This window comes from Nothobranchius furzeri, chromosome 4 (assembly GCF_043380555.1).
Source record: "Nothobranchius furzeri strain GRZ-AD chromosome 4, NfurGRZ-RIMD1, whole genome shotgun sequence".
NCBI lineage: Eukaryota > Metazoa > Chordata > Actinopteri > Cyprinodontiformes > Nothobranchiidae > Nothobranchius > Nothobranchius furzeri.
Window position 1 is genome coordinate 78,722,850 of NC_091744.1, and position 21,863 is coordinate 78,744,712.

Sequence of the window (21,863 nt, forward strand, 5' to 3'; positions counted from 1 at the left end):
CTCATTCTGTTGACTTTATCTAAAAGTATCCTCACTACACCCAGATTTCACATAAAAGTATCTTTTTTTTTTTTGCTAAACATGTCTATGTTGTGGTTTCATATGTCCGTGTTTCAGGAAACGACCCTCTGGCCGACGATGAGAATAATCATGACATCAATTCGGTGGCTGGAGTCCTGAAACTTTATTTCCGTGGTTTGGAGAATCCACTTTTCCCCAAAGAGAGGTTCAATGAACTGATGGCATGCATCAGTAAGAAGTTTTATTTAATTAAGTTTCTAATACATTCCATTTTGTTCATATGTTATTTTTGTGACGAGACATCATATCCGATGTCGGCCTGAGTTGTGGGAGTGTGTGCTTAGTGTACACACTGGTGTGTGAAGTGAGTCCTTGTGTTTCCTGGGTGTACCTTCACACATTTGTGCCGGGTGAGTGATGGGGATTCCCTGTTTACATTCCCCAGCTCAACACACGAGCGGTTCCAGCGAGGGCTGAGCGCCTTGCAAGGCTCCACATTTAAAATCCTTAATGACGTGATCACTTTTCAGTTTAACCGCTCCTGCAGTGCTTACCCTTTTTTACTGATTTTTTGGCTCCACACAGCATGCTGCTCGTCATATTTTACATTTTGGAATTTGCAGCAGGCTGCTGATGTATTTGTTGTGATGAATAAGTCTGAGTCGAAGCTGACCTTTAAATATTAGCTTCTGAGCGTGGCGAGAGCCAAACGGAATCCTGGTTAGGTATTCATGAAAAATGAAGTGCATCACAAGACTCCTGGAAGCTCAATTCCCGGATGACACGGAATGGCTGGAGGATGACGGGACTATTTTTAGCAGCCAGCAGCGCTCCAGCTTATCCAAGTTAAACAGGAAGACTGCTTCAGGTGGAGCAAATGATTTAGTAACGAAAGACGCAAAAGCTGGCTCTGTCTTCACAAACAGAAGTTTCCATGTTGCATCTTCAAATGAAGATGCATTTTATGGAGTTTTCTGCTGAGAGGTGCTTTTTTGTTTTGTGCAAATAAAGAAAAGTTAAAAATACAAACAGAAGAAGCAAGAAGTTGGGTTGAAAGTCCTTCCTACTCCTCCCACGTACAATAATATAAGAACTTTGTGGTTTAACAAAAGAAAAATATAATCTGAGGTGCATTTTCAGCCAGTTCTGGTGTGTCTAAACATGCATATGGTACAAAACTAAGTGCATGAAAGAAATGTTTCAGAATGTGTGTTTTATAAATTTAGAATTTTAAATAAAGGATTGAATAGAAATGAGTCAACTTAATTTGTGAAAAAGAAATTTGGAAGCTGTTAAAGTAACACAGAGAAGTTTCCTGCTCCTCCGCCCTACTGGCTGAAAGTGGAGTTACAGTTGTCGTAAACAACCCTGCTGCAGCCTGCTGTAGCTAGTGCTAGCAACGAGCTAACGCTAACAAGAGCCAACTAACACTAAAATAAACCACAAAGTAAAAAGATCCACACTGTTTGACAAATAACATTATTACTTGCAAGTCCAGTAGCAACAAAGCCAGGTCACCATCAGTCTGTGATTTTGTGGCCTTCTTTAGCTCCATCAAACTAGTGTAGGCCACGCTGATGTTCACTCCGGTTTTAGCTCTTTTCTTGTCCTACAAAGACATTACTCCCTTACTTTTACTTTCAGGCTTCGCCATAATGCCAACAATACAAGCAAAACTTCTTCTTGTGGTTTCTATTGACGATCAGTGAACTAAAAATGCTAACCACTAGCAATACAGCTAACAGCCATAAGGCAGGTAAAGAGCACCCCCCTAGGACACCTGCTCCACAAATTTATCAAGTAAGGTTTTTGGTCAGCAGAGGCCTGGTGTCAAAGTTTCTAACCCAACAATCGCTTGCTTCCAAGCTAATTCACTGTCAAAGAAGTGTTTCTAGGGAGAAGCCGAACATTTTATATTGTCGAAGAAAATGCCATTGTACCCAAGGAGGCCAAACCCATGATTCAATGTTGCGTATTCTCTGGAGATGTAACATAAAAGTCTGTAACAGTGAGTCCAGAAATGTAGGCCGATATGAGCGCAAGCTCGAGGTGGTTTTCAGGGTTCCAACAATGTTCCTGCACATCTGCAAGTTTGGAGGCTGAGGATAAGGCACAGCTTGTAGTAAAATGTTTGGCCTAGCCCATCACAAAGCAAAGCCCAACTTCATAACCAAAGCCCAACAGGTCTGCATGAATCTAAATGGATTAACAGTAATTGTAGGGTTAATTGTCTCTAGACTGAGCAAAAGAGAGAAAAGCTTTATCGAGAGCCTCAGTTAGTTTATTGACCACAAAATAAATCCCACTTTCATGGAAACAAACAGTAAAACTCAGTGGAAACTCTGTGCTGTGTGGTTGCTTTTATTACTGGAAGCATTGAAAGTTTTCGAAGAAGGAAGAAATCAGATTAGGAGAACAGAGTTTCTGAGTGATCTCCTGGTTTTAGGTGATCGTATACGTTTACCAGGAGCAACGACACAGCAGAGCGTTTTAATCTGCCGCGGGAAGGAATCTACCAAAACAAATCCCACAGATCCACTTTAATAACGGTCCTGATGTTATTTAATGAACCTAATGTGTTTTGCTTGTTTGTTTTTGTTACTGCAGGGGTAGACAACCTGTATGAGAGATCACTGTACATTCGTAAAATCCTCCTGACCATTCCCAGATCAGTCCTTGTTGTGATGCGCTACCTCTTCGCCTTCCTCAACCAGTGAGTTTATGGACACTTACCAGTACATTCACCATGCGTTTCACTGTTTTAACCAGTACTTGGTGGAAAATAAACAAACCCAATCAAGGAACCTCTGGTTTTTTTTTTGTTATGTCTTATCTTTCCAGTCTGTCCCAGTACAGTGATGAGAACATGATGGACCCATACAACTTGGCCATATGTTTCGGACCCACGCTCATGCCCACACCTGACAGCCAAGACCAAGTCTCCTGCCAGGCCCATGTAAACGAGATCATCAAGACCATCATCATCCACCACGAGACCATCTTTCCCGACGCCAAAGAGCTGGAGGGGCCCATCTATGAGAAGTGCATGGCTGGGGGAGACTACTGGTGAGAAACACATCAACTCATCAAGCGTTCTTGCCCACAAGCTGAAGTCGGATGTGAGGTTTGTTCCACAGGAGGAGTTTGGTTTCTTCCTGAGTGAAACCCTAGCTTCCAGGATGTCCTGCTTCAGCTGTCTGTGGGTCGGCTTATTTCATTTATTATTAAAGGCAAGTGTGCAAAACATTCCAGTGAAGTCACCCCGTGCAGCTGCACAGATTTCCCGAACGGGACGTAGCTTTAAAACGTCTGACAGGTGGCGGTGGTGGTTTTCTCATTCCATCTTTGTTAATGTGAACGGAGCAGCGGCACACAGCCAGCACGCCTCCACTGGGGTCTCATCAAACGCATAGGTATGCCCCGTACTGTAGCCGAGCAAGCAACGCGGGGGTTGAAATGAGTAAGTGTACACGCCGTTGAGGCTGTGGGTGAGAGACGTGAGGAGGTAGAGCATGTGTGGCTTTACGTGGACTCCTTTTCAGGTAGAATAGCCTGAGACGATCTCTAAAATGTCTTCAGTCACAGCCGAAGGAGGGGTGTCTCGTGGTGAGGAAGTGATGATTAATAAAAATGCAGCACATTCCAGAGTCAGACAGGTCAAACAAGAGGCTCCCAGTTCCACATCTGTAAGCAGGGCTTATCTCTTGTTTCTTCCTGTCTGTCTCGGTTGAGGCTGGCAGGGAATCGTCCCTGACTAGGACTAATCGCCCGTCTCTGAACAGCCGTGCCTCTCGGCTGTGCAGACGAAGCCCCTGGGGGATTTGTTGTCTTGGCACCTTCATTTCTTTTTCTCGCCGGTAGAGGAGGTGGCTGCTGACATGTTAGGATGGGAGGAGATGGAGCTCGGTTCCTGGAGGGGGAAATCTGTGGAGATGGGTGTGTGGCGCTGCTGCCAGCCCTCTCAGCACGATGCCAGAAAAAAAAAAGAGTTTAGCAAAAGAAGACAAACAGATTCAGAAACTCCCAATAAAAGTGACGATGACATCTTCTGCCTTTTATGTGTTCATCATCTTCGGTGACTTTGAAGAACTGTGAGATTTATATTTATTTCATTGTTTTGGAGCAGGGGTAAGGAACCCTGGTCCATCGAGGGACGCTATCCAGCATATTTTAGTTTCAACCCTGCTTCAACACACCTGATGTCGATCAACAGGTGATTAACAGGCTCCTGCAGAGCTTGATGAGCTGCAGAACAGGCGAATCAACCGCTGAATCAGAAGTGTTGGAGCAAGCACATGCAGGATACCGGCCCCTCGAGGACCAGGGTTCCCCACGCCTGTTTTTAGAGGACGGTATTAAATTGCAAAACGGGAGAAAACAAATCCAAACAAAAATGAATCGATGGTTTTGGAGCCTCATGATGAACTGTTTGCATGTTGTTCCTCACAGTGAGAGCCCCTACAGCGAACACGGAGCCCTGGAGGAGGTGGACAATGAGGGAGGGACAGAGACACACACCAGTGAGGACGGTGAGTGTCCACACTGGCACATATGGTTCGTTTCATCTTCCCTCCTCGTGGTGTTGTGACGGTTCAACTCGGCTTCCAGGAGCTCTGGGTGTCTAATCCTGCCTTTCAGCCAATTAAGGGCTTTAACCTTGAACGACCAGCGAACACGGCTCAGAGTGATGGACAGCCATTCATATTCTAACGGTTCTGCTTCTCTCTTGGGGCTTCAGAACATCAACACATCCTTGATTTATAACATCCATGGTGATCTGCAACCCCCTGACCCCTTGGGAAGCCTTGTGACTTATACCACATTCCTGTAATTTATTTTTCCCACTTTCCCAGATTATTTCTCTAGTTTTTATGGGAGTAGTGAGGATTATAGTGATTGTAACGTGTTGGGTGATATTATCATGGGAGTTCTTCCTTCAAGTTGTGTCAGCTTGTAGAATTAGTCAAGCAGATTTGATTCAGGTTTGTTTCTCTCAGAAAAAGGTGAGAAATGTCATAGCTGAGCTAAGCGTGACATTTAATCCGTCATCTGTAGCCCCTGGTGCTAACACTTCCTGTTTTCACATCATCACAAAATCAAAACGTATCCGCCCGTGCTTCTAGAGCAGCAAATCCTTTAACTTTTCATAAATGGAGGATCTTTATGTCTTAAAAGTGTGGGTGACTGAAAAAACTTTTTTTTCTGAATATAACTGATCACTCTGAGTTTTTGCAGGCCAAACATGTAAATAGTCTTCTACACCAATCTCCTGAATTAGCGTCTGGTAGAAAATAGACGATGAAAATCTAGGATTTGAAAGTCCTCACAGATCTACGTCACACTGTGAATTAGCGTTCATAGACTCGCTCATCTCAACTCAAAACGGGTAAGGCTGTTGTTGGCTTAGTGTCCAGGAAACAGTAGAGAACGTCTGGTAGAAGCTAACAGTTAGCATTAGCAGCTTCACCAAACAGCAGAATGTCCTCCAGGCTTGTATTTGTGGAGATATCTGAGGCGAGATGTCCAAATATCAGGAAACAAGACTCTAAAACCTGCCGTTTGAAGGTCAGCTGTGATGCGGGGTCGTGGACTCAGTTCTCACTGCGCCTTCTCTCCGCCTCGCGTCTCCCCCCCTCCCCCATATGGGGCAGCAGTAGCTCAGGTGGTAGGAGGGTAATGGGTTTGATTCCAGCTCCCGCCAGGGGTATTCTGCTGTTGTGTCCTTGGGCAAGACACTTCACCCAACTCGCCTGTGTTGGTGCTTACCATCACTAATGGGCCATTCCCATCTGTACCGGGTCGGCCCGGGCCGGGTAGCGTAGGTTGTTTACATATCTGGGTGGCCTGGTATTTTTCCAGGCCAACCAAGGCTCATTCTCAGCCCTCTTCTCGAGGGGGTCTGCTTCAGGCCGACCAGGGCCAACACACCCACTGCTGACAGCAAATTCACACCTTCCATTAGAGCAAGCCTCTGATTGGTGGGTAGAATCAGCCCACATGGGCTTAAGGCCAGGATGTGTGGAATCAACCAGGCCAGGCTGGGGCCGACTGGGGCTACCCGGCCCGGGCCGACCCGGTACAGATGGGAATGGCCCATTACAGTGTGTGAATGTGAGAGTGCATGAAAGCATCTTTGAGTGTCCTAAACAAGCGCTGTATAAGTTCGATGATGATGATGATTATTATTATTATTATTAGCTTTTAGGTCCGAGAAATGGTGCACCAGTATATTCGTTCCGCCTGAGAATGACTTACAAGGCATTCATTCTTACTAGAGACCACTGCAAATGTATTGATTAAACGAGTCAACCACTCCTTTAAAGAGCAAGTCAACCCCTACCAGAGTCTAACTCCACTCCCACTTCATGTTTGAAAAATGCAACAAATGCTGTTGCCTGGCAGACCGAGAGGGCGGAGCCGCTAACAAACACACACACACAGGCTCACGACAGCATTGTGACATCATAATGTACCAGTTTACATCATAGCATACCTCTTAGCCAATAGCGGTGGCAGATTTAAATTCAAATACAGTGCAGAGTTTTTACCTGACAACGGCACAACGCTGATAGTTTTAGGCAGAATATTTAAATTTTAACTATACTGAAGTGCCAAATTATTGAATACACGTGTGTGCTGCACGATTAGACACTCGTTTATCTAGTTGATCAGCAAAAAAAAGTTGATTTGGGGGTGACTTGCTCTTTAAGTGCTCAAACGAGAAAATGTGCAGATTAATGTGGAAAAGATGAAAGCTCTTTTTTTTAATTATGCTATATTTTCCACAACCTCCATTTTTTTGCTCCAGAGTCTTCTCTGAGCATACTGTAGAGGAAGATGTTCCTGCTAACTGAGTTCCTCCCTGTGGAGTCTTGAACTGTGGTCAAGTTATTGTCATGAGCTATTTTTAAATCCCAGTGACCTCATTTGGATTTCACAAAAGCAGATCTCTTTTCCTGTAGAGTTGCAACAGCTTTCTGCAACAGACCTTCACTTTTTTATCGTGTCCTCTGGATTTAAGATGGAATCAAACCCCCTTAAGTTAAATAACATTTCAAAAGGGAAAGAACAAAATGAGTTTTAGACGTTTAAAAGGATCATAGGGTGAGTTTAAGCTAATTATTCAAGCCAGATGATCTGGAAAGGTCAATTTAATCACACGGAGTGCAACGTCATCTCATCTGTTACCTTAATCAGGTGAAAAGTGAGACAACTATTTTAACAAGCTAAAATAATCCGTCTTACATGGCGTCCCTGTGGTTTGCTGCAGTAAAAACAGGATTTTCGGTTTGTGAGTAATCCTTAGAATCCTTCAAGTCACGCATTTTTTTCTTCACTTGTATAATTTATACGTGCAGAAGTCTGCACACATGTTGGGCCTGTGAATGCATCTAATGCTTTAACCCTCACAGGCTCAAAGTAAGTTTGGATAAAAGGACGAACAACATTAGTCCTTCAGGGTTTCTTCTGAGTTAAAAAATGCTCATGAAATACATATGTGGAGTAACCAGGTAGGTAGGTTTTAACTGTTGCAAATCTGCAACGCCTGCCTCCAAAGGGTTAAAGGATTAGAGAGAAAAAACTGCATATTTAAATAAATAAAGGCAGGAAAAAGGCTGAATCTGTAAACCGAGCACAGGAAGGGAAGAGTTAGAGGAAGCCAGAGGAACAATCACATCAAATACGATTATACACAGATGTGACAGAGTTCAGCTCAATGCACCATAAATCAAACGAAGCAGAATTTATGTTTAAAGAAATAAACATAAGTTGGAACTTCCCTGCTTTGTTTATGGGAATCTACATTAAAGAGGTGATTCAAGAGTGGTTGCTACGGCTCATTAACTTCTTTAACTCCTTATCTGTAAGTTTTAGGAGGCAGATCTCCTCCATCAAATGAATTAAAATGTGCACGACTGATGATACATGAGTTAGAGGTAGACCGATTTGTTTTTCCAGTACCGATGCGGATATGTGGTCAGTCGATGGCCGATGCGTACTGTTGATTTTTATCAGCCGATTTCCATGGCACATGTAGACATTTTCCACCTTATTTTCATGCTGAAATGTCACTTATAACACCGGTTGATGCACAAAATTTCAAAATCAATTTTTGATCTCTGAATTTAACTAACTGCTAAACGTTAACTTCGTGCAATTCCCAGTGTTGAAGTCAGACACCTAATAAAAGTTAATTTAGAGTATTTGTTATGCAGATGTTATTAGAGAACGTAAAAATGCATTTAAAATAAATTCTGCACCGGGCTGCCCGTGGATGTGCCTGAGTTTAAATCTGCTTTACTGAGGACAAAAATTAGTCGATACCGATGCATGAAAAGCGGTAAATATCGGCCCGATATATCGGTCTACTCCTAATATGAGTTCTTAAGTTCTCGTAGGTTATTTGTTCTTTTTTCAATTAACTCAGTGCTGTACTGTTTTGGTATGGATAATGTTATGTAGCTTTTAAAGACAAATCTACAGACTTTTTCCCTATTTATACATTAAATTCCTTTTAATATGAAATCAAAAAACCATTTGGGGATGTTTGCTAGGGGTGTTCACAATTCCCAGGAGATTATAGCTGCCTGACATTCTCTTAAAGGTTTGCTTTTTGCTTGTTTTGTAAAAATAGGCACATATTAGCTTTATAATTAGCTATAGTAATTGTTTTCTTGTAGTCTTTACATTAATGACTTCCTACTAACCCCAAATAGCTAGCTGAAATAAAAAATGTCCACCAAACAAAAGCTCAGGTTTCAGTGAGAGAAATCAGCAGTCCACCACCAGCTGGTCCCTTTTGTTGCTTCCTGTAGCTTGCAGCAGATTAGATCAACAATAAAGCAAACACTGAAACTTCCAGCTATAAAGTTAACGATGAGCACTAACTGGTTCTGTGTGGAAAACATTTGCCGTGCATAATTCAGCACAATGCTGCCGCGGGCCATGGCTTCATGCAGAAAGAAGTGTCTGGTTTTGACTTCTCGTGTATCACCGATGTCCTATCTGCTGGTTAGATCACCACAAGGTCACAAAACTAACTCGTTCATTGATTTTCTTTTGCTTTTGTGGAAATACACCAACATGCTTTGGTTGTTTAGAGCCTGAAAAGTCACTCTGTACATATCAGATTACATGTGTGTGTCACAGTGCACAAGAGGTTTGTCTAAATTTACACACAAAAAAAACACATTTAACTTCTCGACACACTTCCTTTTTTGCAGCATCGAGCTATGAGGATTAGTTTATTTAGAAAAATAAATAGAAAACACAGCTCTCTAGTTGTGTGATTCTTTGCACTTCTCACACAAAGCTTCTGCTGCTGCTTTGTGTGAACATTGCAGCAAAGCAACACACGCTGGCAGTGCTCCACTGGCTTGTGTCAGACATCTGACAGTTTTTATTTTTCTTCCTCCTTCCGCCTTCCATCGTTCAGCATCTCTTTAACGCCAGCCTCAGCTCGAAAGTGAATATGCATGTGTGTGCAACCTCTCGTGCAGAATTAATGTGACGACATGACTAATAGATTCAAGCTACAGATTTAGCTCGCTTTGGATAAAATGTGCACCGACTGAGTGGGATGGATGGATATTTGTGTGATTATGTTGAAGCGGATGAGGGAAGAGAGGGCAAGTCCCCTTCATGGATCACACTGCCTGCTGTCAGCTTTATTAACGGCCCGGTTTGCCGTGGTGCAGTTTAATTAAGTCAGACAATAAATTCTTGACTTTCACAATGTACAGGAGTCGCGTCACATACGCCCCATCAATATTGACAATCTACTGATTCAAGGACAGGGGAGAGTTAGGATAACAGTCAAGGTTGAAAGCAAAACAGTAAATGAAAGCAGAATTATGCAATCTATTTTGGGACTAAATGCAACGTGTGCATTTATATTATCTATAAAATGTATTTATATATATTTTATATATAGATATATGTATATGTATGTATATATATATATATATATATATATATATATATATATATATATATATATATATATATATATATTTATTTATTTATATATATTTACATAAATATATATTTATATATATATAAATATATATTTATGTATATATATATATTTATATATATATAAATATTTATATATATATATAAATATATATATATATATTTATATATATATATAAATATATATTTATGTATATATATATATATTTATATTTATATATATAAATATATATTTATGTATATATATATTTGTATTTATATATATATATATATATATATATATATATATATATATATATATATATATATATATATATATATATATATATATATATATATATATATCGAATCTGTTAGGTTGAGGCTTTTTCTATCCAGGGACCCCCTGTCTGACTTGAGGTGAGAGAGTGTGAGGAGGAGAGCAGAGGTAGGAGTCAGGGAGAAATAAAGCTTCTATTTTTAGACGTGTGTTGCTGTAGAGTGTGGAAAGGGGCTTGAAGGAGTGTACCTATGAATATAAAAAAGACGTGACAGAAGATACTAAGATTTGGAGCTTAGTGGAAGGCTGTGAAAGTTATTAAAATTGTTTTTCAATTACCTTTCCAGGTATTTTATGTTTTTCTTTGCCACTGGAACGGGATTCTTCTCTTACAGTTACTGAGCATTCATCAACCCAGTTTAATGATCCATACTGCGACTGACATGCCCCTGAGTCATATAGATCTCCTCCTGTCAAAACCTTCTATATATATCCTGCTGAATCCCTTCAGGGTTGGTTGTGGCCCTGGTTTGCTAGTCACTATTGATTGCAGCTAAAATAAAAACTTGACTTTAAACACTTGAACATCATGTGAGCTGAGTGTGTCCAAACAAACACGCCGTTCCCAAGTCTAGGAGGTTACAGCAAGACTGCAGCGCCCATATCAATCATTGCAAGTGTCTGCACTGCGATTTTAACACATCTACTCAATGTTCAGCATGTTTCACATACCTGACCTGTTTAATTCTCTCTGTTGCCAGAGGGTGAGCCGATTGAAGCCATTGCCAAGTTTGACTATGTTGGGCGCTCCTCTAGAGAGTTATCCTTCAAGAAGGGAGCATCCCTGCTGCTCTATCAGAGAGCGTCTGACGACTGGTGGGAGGGAAGGCACAACGGCATTGATGGCCTGGTGCCACACCAGTACATCGTAGTCCAGGACATGTGAGTGTTTGTTTTTCTGATATGTAATTGTGCATTGGTGTGTAAAGTCTAAAGGATTGTTCTGAATGGAAAGGCTGTTTATTCCCTTACAAATTTCTTTAGGGTTTTGTGTCACTTAAAGGTTTCTGATCAAAGATACAGACACGGGCTTTACCCTTTCTTTCCATTGGACGTGGAAGCGTCGTGAAACTCACTTTGCTGCGATTGACCGCCATTATGTGGGACGTGTTTCTTTCCACCGGCAGCAAACGGTAACGCACTGGATGTTACGCCTCGATTGTATTTTCTACACGCTGAAAAACACGTCAGATTTCGCATTTAGATTGGGTCAGACAGGAAATCAAACAAGAAAGCAGTGTAAAACATCCAACAACTTTCAAAATAAAAGTCACGTGCAAATAAAGGTACATTATTTCCTGTAAAATCCCCGTAGTCGATTTAAACAGAACAGAAAATAAGCACCAGACGTTTTTGGATACACGCAGCTGTCTTCCTCCTTGCCTGTAACTTCTGAAATCACGAGTGCTGTTGTAATTCTCTTGAGATGTTGGGACGTCGCAGGATCAGCTCTGTGGAACGCTTTGGATACCGTTTTGCGTCACAATCGCTGTCAGTTGGAAGGGGGCTCGCTGGTAAAACGCCTCTGTTTCGTTACACATTGTTTTCATGACCAGTGGAAGGTATGGGTTAGTGAATACTCCAAGAACTCTTGCACTCTTGAGCCCTTTTCAGATAGACATTCTGGAATATGTGTGGACAATTCAATCCGGTCTGTAACCGGAACTGTGTTTTCAGACACACCACTTTTGTACGGGGGGATCGGACTTATGTTAAGCATAATTCTGCGCACACAAAGATGCATAAGAGACCTGGATGATGAAGCTCAATGGTTAAAGGAATCACTGAAGCGGTGTGAAGCGCTCCGTCACGCGTCTAGACGGTACCGTAGGAGGCGAGCTGCCATGGTTCGCCGCATGCTACAGCAGCGGGCTATCTAGGTGCGCACAGCGTCCCCCGTTCCCCTCCTCCTCCCCCTCCCCCTCCTCCCTGTCCGGAACTCGACCTCACCAGTCTGAAGCAGCCACCTTGTCCGTAACAAGTCCGGACCTGTTACTAGGGGCGTCGTCCGGTTAAATTACGGAAAACGTTATCCGGATGTTTGTATTCAGACACAAAGGTCTTACGGACAGAACCCGGAACATTTCCGTTTTACACGGCCTGCCTGAAGGGGGCTTTGGAGGCCACAACTGCGATCAACTGTTTGTGATAGCTGCAAAAGAGTGTCTCACGTGTCTGTAGCTCAAGCTCATTTACAGGAATGTTTGAATTTAGCCACTTTGGAGGATTTGTCAGCATAAACCTCTTTTAAGATCAAAGGTTAGACATCAGCCCTCAGGATTTTCTAGTAGAGCAGAATTCATGGTTTCCATTATTACAGCAAATGATCTAGGCCCTGAAGCAACAAGGCAGCACCAGACCATCGCTCTACCACTGCTGTGTTTGACTATTGGCATGGAGTTTTTCCTGAAACGCCAACCTTTTAGCCTACTTCAAATCATCTTTGGAAAGTATGATTATGTATTTACTCGGTGAGTCTTTGATATTGAAACTTTAGGTGCAACAAAAAACAGAAGAAATCTAAAAAGGGTCCGTAGATGTGTCATATAAAATACATTCTTGGATTGGATGTGTTTTCTCCTTTGTATGCAAGCAGAAGAGCCTCGTCAAGCACGGAGCTCATTCGCCTGGCGAATACCAACCAGTCGGGTCACCTCTAATCATCGAATCTCTATAAGTGGGAAGAATTAAAATAAGGATTTGACTTTTGGGAAATGTTCCACTCTGCTTTCATGTCAAGATTTAAGGGAATATTTTGCTGATGGTTCTTTTTTTTAATGCCCTTACAGTAAATGAGACTTTTCTGTTTTATTTGTCTTTTGCACGACTTAAAGTAAATCCTAATCCATAAGTAACATTAGATTTTTAAACATGCATTTAAAATATGGGAAGAATGATTTCTGTATGTTTAAGCATTGGCCCAGCAGTTCCAAACATTGAACTTCTGAATAACTGAGCTATCCCTTTGGGTTAAACATCACACCCGTCTCTGTTGATTTTGCTCGACGAGAGTCTGCGAGCCGTCCCTCGACCGAGGATTCGTGCACAGAGGACCCTCGGCCTCATTTTCCTGCCCACTGCTCTCATCCCTGCTCTTCTGTGGAGTATTCTCCATCCCTGTGGTCCTCCACCGGCCCCGCTGTCACCGTCTCAATGCTCTTAGCACTAACGAGGACACATTACCTTAGCAACTGTTGGTACCTAATGGACTGAATTCACCATCTCATTAGGAGTGGTGCAAAATCACTCCAGTCACTTAGAACCTGGCTGACATAACAGCCATTTCAAATGTCTTCGTGCCATTTCCTCTCTACGCTGCTGCTGTCCCGTCAGCGTGAATCTTATCAATAATTCACCAGAACATCGCTGATGGTCTGTCCTAGTTAACGAATCTGTAAACCAGTTTACAGCTACATTGTCCCCTGATTAATATCCTCCCTTGTTGTTTAACAGCTGAATGAGGAATGTGTGAGAAACCACAACGGGGATCACCACTCGCTCCACTAAAGAGCCCAGAATGAAACATGCAATGTTTAAGAGGCCACTTTAGCTCAAACCCTAACTTTAAGGGAGTTTACGTTCCTCTGTGGTTGCTTTTAAGGGTTGTTTACATTTGAAGTACTTGGTCTTGCTCTGTTGCTGTCTGCACCGCCATGCAGTTGCAGCTAAATAGTGAATGCATTTTGTGCTCTCCTAATGTACATCATCAGAGGCAACAGTGCAGCTCAGTAGATCTGACTGCCACCTGACAGGCACCGACTGTACACGACATCCAGTCACATACCTCACTGATTCCCATCCAGCTGTCGTGCCTGCATGTGTCGTTACCACAGTGCAGCTCCAGAATACTAAGAGACCAAGCATCATGACTCATCCGACTCCTGGGGCCTTGGAAGGCTGAGGGTGCATGCTGACTCGCAGGAAACGAGAAATCAAACACCGTTATCGAAAAACTGCAAATATGAAAGACTGGCTGATTTGCTGATTTCCTTTTTTTTTTCTATTCAGTTAGGTGTTTCTGTCCCTTCCTCTTGCTTTTTCCCTCCCCCGTGTCTCAATGTCACTCTGTCTCTGCTTCTCAGCGATGACAACTTCTCAGACACCCTGAGTCAGAAGACAGACAGTGAAGCCAGCAGTGGTCATGCTGCAGAGGATAGATGCTCAGGAAAGGACGTCAGCTCACCAACTGATGCCAGGATTTCTGAAGCCTACATCACTAGGTACATTTCTACACTAAAATAGAGTGGAGGCAGAAAAAAACGAGGTAGATTTGGAATTAAGAATGTCTGTGGTTTAAGAAAATAACCTGAAAATATGTTACAAATGTGCTGGTTTTTTATCAACTTCGTGTAATATGGAATGAATTAAATTACATGTTATTTAATAAGCCATAAGGCGTAGGATTCCATAGGAAATATGAAATCCACCTTATGGATCTGTGAGGTTATTTTAAACCAGAAGATTGGAACTTTTTAATGCAGGGATTAGATAACAGCTTCGTATTCACTCGGAGACAACAGAAGAGAGAGAGAGAGTCGAGTTTAAAAGTTAAGAATTTTATTACTAACAAATTAAACTAGACTGACTTTAAACACTACATGAATGGTGTAACTAAGGTGGATGAGATGGTGAATGGGATGACGTGTGATGTTGCTCAGAACCAGCAAATCCGAAGTGATTAGTTCTGATGGGAACTGAAGGTGATGTCTTCGCGTTAAGCTTTGGTTAGGAGATTCATAAACACATTCGACGCCATTTGTCGGTCTACATACCCTGATTGGAAGTCCCCGTCAGATCAGGAGGTGTAAAGGTCCAGCTTGACCTTATGGAGCTGTAGCCGGTAGAAACAGCCACGGCAGCCGACCACCCGTCTTGAGATACTTCCGGGTCACGACAATTTTATTGGCGCCTGGTGAGACCCGAGCCTGGGTATTGATGGTTCAGCTTTTATTCTGAAAGGAACTGTTGCAGCAGTTGGAACAGCAACGAATTGTTCAGCTTGTCGTCGGTTCTTTTGGTTGAAGAGGAGAGTTACGGATTGGCCACTCCGTCACTTTCTCTGGATCGCTTTGAACTGGCGTTAGAGATGACGTGGCATAGTTTTATACTTCAGATGTTTTGGTTTATGGTCGAATGAAAATTTGACAGAGTTACCAAACACCATCAAAACCACGCCTCCGTTAGATCTGTCAGATTCTGATTGGATCAGTGAAAGTAATGTGTCATGTCTTTTAACGCTACGTGAGATCAGTCCTGTTGAAACATTTAAAGTCATATTACGTATTATATTCTATAGGATTGTAATAAAGTAATTAATATTTTGATTTCACAGATCAGTCACATCTTATTTATTGACTAACACTTGGTTGGATTAGATTTATTAAAATAGAGTTCTTTGATTAATAAAAGAAAATAGTTCATTCTTCATTCTTCTGTTGAGCTGGAAATAAGCAGGTTAGAAGCAAATGCATGAGAGCTTGAGACCATATCTCATGCAGACCAGTCCTGCATTAGAGGAGGGGGAAAAACAGTCATTTCATCCTGTTACAAATGTAGGGAATCAACTCTTTTGTTTTATTTTGGTAGCCACCAATTATGCAAGTTGTCCCACTGAAAAAGATGAGAGGTCTGTAATTTCCATACACTTCAGCTGTGAGGGACATGATTTTTTAAAAATGTATATGTAATGGTGTAAAACAGAAGTATTTGGTCAGTAACTAAAGCTCATCTCAATACTTTGTAATATAACCTTGCTGGTCTCATGTTAAAGACTGATTGTGTTCCCATTTTGATCAGAAACAACTCAGTTTCTTGTGTTTTCTTCAGTTTGAATCAGTCGTAGACTTTTGAGCCTTTTTGTCCTTTTCAGATTTTCTTTATGTTCTTTCTTCCACTATCAGACGTTCTAAAGCAACTGTGAAAAGTATTCCTGTGACATGCATGCAGGGGCGTAGCTACCTACTTTATGAGGGGTATGCAACCACATAATTGAGCCCCCCCCCCCCCCCCCCCAAAAAAAAACCTGCCATCCCATTACCCATAAGGTCTTTCTTTCACCAGCCCTCTCCTCTGCACTTCTCTTTTCCTCTTCCTCTTTATCATGTTGCCCTCTCTGTTCTTCTCCCTCTTCTTCATCATTCGGACCTCTCTCTTTCTGTCCGTCTTCTTCATCATGTGAATCTCTCTGTTCTTCTCCCTCTTCTTCTTGTAGACCTCTCTGTTCTCTCTCTCCTTCATCATGTGGATCTCAATGTTTCTGTCCCTCTTCTTCATCATGTTGACCTCTCAGCTCCACATTCTCCTCTGTAGTCACTGACTTGCCTTCTCTGCCTGCACTTATTTTTCTTAAAGGACAAAAAGATGGTCAGTAAAATTCTAATCATACTAGAATTCCAGGTTTTTAATGGCCATTCTAGTATATTTATTCCTAGCTGTCATCACTGGTCTCAGGCATCATTTAACAGCTATAAATTACTACTCTTGAAAATGCACATCGTCATTAGAAAGAATATTTAAAAATTGACCACTTGGTATTAAGTGAGTGATCACTTCCACCTAGTATTAAACCAACCAGTGCCTTCCTCTCTCCGTCCTGATTCTTTATCTCTCTTCTTTTCTTGTCTCTCTCCATCCTCACATCGGAATAATAAGAAATTTGAATTTAGAAATAAAAAAAAATACAAGACTCAAACTACATATAAAAACATTATATTTTAGTTTAAAATTGCAGGAATTTAAGAGCAAATCTGAAGTGCATCACCATATTCAATAATTTATCAGTATTATCACTCAACATCAAACTAAACCAAGGATTACTGTCAGAAAACTAAATAACCACCCCTGGTTCCTTTATTTTTCTTGTGATTATCTGTTACATATGTTTATTGATATTAGACAAACAGAAACCCCTCCTCACTTAGATCTAACGGAATCAACAACACCCCCCACCACCACCCCCGCTGCTCTCACGGAGATCCGACTGCTCCCAGAAGCCTGTGTGAGATTAAAACCCTGATCTTGTGACCGATACAGAAGACACCCGTAACCTGTCATTTTACTAGGGGCAGGCTAACAGCTTCAGCTAAAAGGAATAACTACGCCTTCTTGCGAGATTACTCACCTACTGTCTTTCAACCACTTAAGTTTTTTCATCCCTACGAAATCATTTTCCTTTTCCCTCTTCCGTTTTCTGTTTTGTGCCCCGGAGAGCTTTTTTTTTTTGGTCTTTCCATCTCTAGCTAACCTAGCTAGCTGATCAGATGACAGTAGATATCATTCAAATGAAAACACTCGCGCCCCAGTGTGTATTCGCGGGCACACGCGCTGGACTCGTCAAGAGTGTTCATGTTCTGTGTGTGTGTGAGTGTGGGGCGGGGGCGTGGAGCAGGGCTGCGGAGGGGCGCCCAATCGCTTGCTTCTGTTAATTATTATTTAATTTACACATGCACAAATAGCTATGAAACACAAAAAGTGCCCTTTTCCCCATCATTGCTTAGGTTCCCCCACCAGCGCGGCGCCCGTATGCGTCGCATACACTGCATACCCACTTTTTGCACCACTGCGTGCAGTCAGGTGATTAAAAAAAGCATCAAATCTTAATTTTGCCTCGAGGTTTTGAGTTCCTCAGTCAGCATCACCTCACCGCTCAGCCTAATTACACATGTGAGCTTTAACTGTTTATCAACTGTTCAGTTAGTTTCTTTATTCACATGTCGGCTTTCAATCCGGAATCATCCTGGAGGTGCGGCACACTGAGCTGACACTCGCATCCGATCGCACCTCCGTCTTCCTGGCAGACTTTCCTGGTTGCCTGCCAGTATTTAGTCTGCTCCTCTCTTTAGTGGTGTATTTCTGTGGGTGGATTTTGTGACCCTGAAATGTCTGACTGGTCCCCGCTGTTGCCAAACACATTAACAACTGCTATTTTATTCCGAGCCATACCTACTCCCCCTTCTTCGGTGCTGAAATGTTGATGATTCATACCAGAGCCAGTATTTACACCGCTGCAGCCACTCTGCAGATAAAACTTACATCTGACTGAATCAATCTTTTAACATCGACTCTAATGAACATCCTCACCAGCCTCCCGTCTGCAGCACTCATCCTGTCACCTTTTCCCAGATGATCACCACCTCTCTTCCTTCGTCGCCGCCGACTCACGCTCACTTCGTGCTCTCGCGTCCGAGACAGTTCTCAAGTGCTGAATCATTTATTTGCTGGGCTTTATTTCTTTTACTGGTGTTCTTGATCAACAGTACATTCTCCAGATGAATGTCTCAGTGTGTCAACGATTCCACGACGTCCAGTGAGAAAGATGGACCCTTCTGTTGGGTTTTTGTTGTTTTGATGAAGAGGAAGTTGCAGGTTGTCTTATGATTTATGATGCATTATTGGCCACAGCTAAAATAAGCTGCAGGGTGAGCTGTCAGGGTGTTGTCAGCTTGCAGTCTAAGTGGCCCCGTTTTCTGTTTGCTGTTGAACACTTTGTCCCAGGAGGAGGATGCTGTTATGAAAATAAACTGCTCCACCTGGAGTTTGGAAGCAGTTCCTGCGCTTGTTTACTCAGAAAAACACAGCACTTCATTTTAAAACCTGCATTTGTCGTTTTACAGTCTCACATGAACAGAAATCTGTTTGGATCGACCTGAGACTTCCTGGTTTATCTCGTTTTCTGTGATGAAATGATGCAACTGGGAAACGATTGCCTCCCTGCGGTTTTGCAGAAATGACTCAATCGTATTCTTCAAAACTCTCCTGGCTCTTGCCTTCCTCATTATGGCCTTTTTTTTGTGCTGCGAGGTAATGAAGCTGCTTGTAAATCCTCATCGTTATGGCTGAGACAGCACTCATTAGGCAGATGTAAACTCCCAAATTGAAGCCATTTATCTTCAGGAAGTGATTAGCGGATGAGCAATCCACTTCCCGTTCATCACAAAGGCTTAATTGAAATTATTGATCTGACATATATGTTCCCAGATATTGCTGATTTGATATTCTATGTTGCGGTCCTTTCAGAAAACGATGTACTGCTCAAAATATAAATGAAACCTAAATTTATTTTAGTGTTATTTAATGACAGTCGTTGGGTTCTGTTCCTGAACTTCGTGCATCAGTTTATGGAGCCTTTTAACTAAAGTATGAATGAGAACAGTGTTAATGGCAGCTTTAATTACAGCTTTTGATAAAGACTTTGGCGTTACGGGCCATAAAACTGTAGAAGCATTTAAAACCTCTCTGTTTGCCCTTTATGGTGCAATAGAAATGCTTTAAAATTGCATCTGTTGCAGCACGTGAAAAGCAGCACATGCTAGGCTTTTCTTCTCTGTGCTACAAAAATGCACTTGTCGGAAGAAGTGTGTAGGGGTGTATTCTGGTTCGGGTTCAGACAGAGGACAGACGGGCTGCTTCGGCAGCTGCAGCCGCTTCCAGGAAGTATGTTTTGGTGCTCTGATGAACCCCAGACTTCCATCATCTGGTTAACATCCAGATCCACTTTACCTCCTCTGCAAAACAACCTTAAAGGGGAACTGTACTAGAAAATCTGACTCATTGGATTTAGTTGGTCATTTATGCGGCTCAGTTGTCAATCTGGCAAAGGCTTCAATATTTTTTATTTTTGCTCATTTACATCTTCATATTGATCACATTCAGTTTTGCATTAATCAATGTTATTAAAAAAAAGAAAATAAAAACTAATCACTTCCTAACTCTTTTTTTCCACAAGATAAATATTCTTAGCTGAGGGAATAAATGCATCAACAGTAGGAGAAGCTGTGCATCAAGCTCAGTCACAAATTCAGTTTGGGTTTTTTTTATAAGAGGACTCGTTCAGCAAACGTAAAGGACAGATATTAAGTTGACTGGTGTTTAATAGAAGGAATACAGGACAGGAACAGTCTGGCAGGAACTAAAGCCGGGCGGACACTGTGCGACTTTTTCACTCGCAGCACTCAGCTTCAGCTCAAACTGTACGACTTCCTCGCAGGGCAGATCTCACGAGTCATGTGCTCACACTGTACGACCCAGTTCTCGGATGCGATCTGACTGCTCACACTGTACGTCTGGTAGCAACACGTCGGACCTAAAAATATGCTAAAAATAGCAGTTTTTACACAAAACGTCAGACTTTTTCGTTTTGCCTGTTGTCCTTCGGGAGTGCTGCAGGAGGACACAGGGATTTATGGGATGAGGAAAACGAAATAAAGAAAGTAAATCTGTGCATCAACACCGCTCGCCCGCTATTTCCCTAACAACACATGTTGTTCGTTTTTATTTCTACACGTTTTTTTTTAACACACAGTGACAAGGACTGTCAAGAAAGTGTGTTTGTCATGTTCATGTCAAATTAAACTGATCACAAAACACAGATTTACTCTCTTTATTTCATTTTCCTCATCCAACCCCATAAATCCCCGTGTGTCCTCCTGCAGCACTCCCGAAGGACAACAGGCAAAACAAAACAGTCTGACGTGTTGTGTAAAAACTGCTATTTTTAGCATATTTTTAGGTCCGACGTGTTGCTACCAGACGTACAGTGTGAGCAGTCAGGTCGCATCCGAGAACTGGGTCGTGCAGTGTGAGCGCATGACTCGTGAGATCTGCCCTGCGAGGAAGTCGTACAGTTTGAGCTGAAGCTAGCTGAAGCTGAGTGCTACGAGTGAAAAAGTCACACAGTGTCCGCCCGGCTTTAGATAATTGTTTGGTGTTGGAAATGAAGAGCAGAATATATGAATTCACTAAATACAGGATTGGGAGTCTTTTCCACTACAAACAGTTGATGTGTATTTTTGTGTAGATGTTTACTGCATCTTAAACTTTTATGTCTTTGTCACTGAAGATTCACCCGCAGCACTTTAAAAGCACTATGAGAGAAGCATCACATGGCCATTCTTATGAAACAGATGATCTCTTACGTCTGACTTTGAAAATGTAGAAATATTTCCTCAAAAGTCATGATTAAATTGATCTTGTTTCCTTTTCGTCTCGCTTCAACTCCAGCAGGCACCGGAAAAGATCCGACCCACCGTCTCGGCGGCCCCCCGCCCGTCCCAGCAACGTCCACTGCATGCTGCATTCCTCCCAGCAGGGACACAGCGGGACCCCAGAGATGGGCTCTCCTGTTCTGGGCCACTTCAGCCCGCGGGACATGCTGCGGAGTCATAACCACATGCCCATGGACAGCCCCGAGCGACGGCGCCGCACGGGCCACGGCAGCCTCACAAACATCAGCCGCCACGAATCCCTGAAGAAGATGGAGAGCCCGCCGATCCGCCGCTCCACCTCTTCAGGCCAGTACACCGGTTTCACCGATGGCCATCATCACCACAGTGGCAAGACCCTGGATCCGGAGACCATCGCACAGGTCAGCGTGGGACGAGCGGCGACCAGACCGCAGCTCCCTCCACCATCAAAGCCCTGCCCCGCACTGTAAAAACATAGTCAGTCCCTGTCTTCTGCTTCCTCTGGCTGCTACCATCTGCGTGCTAAGTCCATACAACGAGCTTCACAGGCAAAACAGCAGGGGGCGTAGCTCAGAATTAGAACCTGT

General features: G+C 42.5%; 1 protein-coding gene across 4 annotated transcripts in view; it reads left to right on the top strand.

Annotated features, from left to right (window-relative positions):
* Positions 1 to 21,863, top strand: part of srgap1a (SLIT-ROBO Rho GTPase activating protein 1a) — a 109,902-nt gene that overhangs the window by 86,272 nt on the left and 1,767 nt on the right. For 2 of the 4 annotated variants that reach the window (XM_015964962.3, XM_015964963.3), the window contains exons 15-21: positions 118 to 252; positions 2,629 to 2,734; positions 2,863 to 3,087; positions 4,471 to 4,550; positions 11,017 to 11,197; positions 14,398 to 14,535; positions 21,314 to 21,677. In XM_015964962.3, the coding sequence (XP_015820448.3) occupies positions 118 to 252; positions 2,629 to 2,734; positions 2,863 to 3,087; positions 4,471 to 4,550; positions 11,017 to 11,197; positions 14,398 to 14,535; positions 21,314 to 21,677 (1,229 nt within the window). Of the gene's footprint in view, positions 1 to 117; positions 253 to 2,628; positions 2,735 to 2,862; positions 3,088 to 4,470; positions 4,551 to 11,016; positions 11,198 to 14,397; positions 14,536 to 21,313; positions 21,754 to 21,863 lie in introns of all 4 variants that reach the window. The other 2 variants (XM_054733290.2, XM_015964964.3) reach the window with 2 other exon arrangements.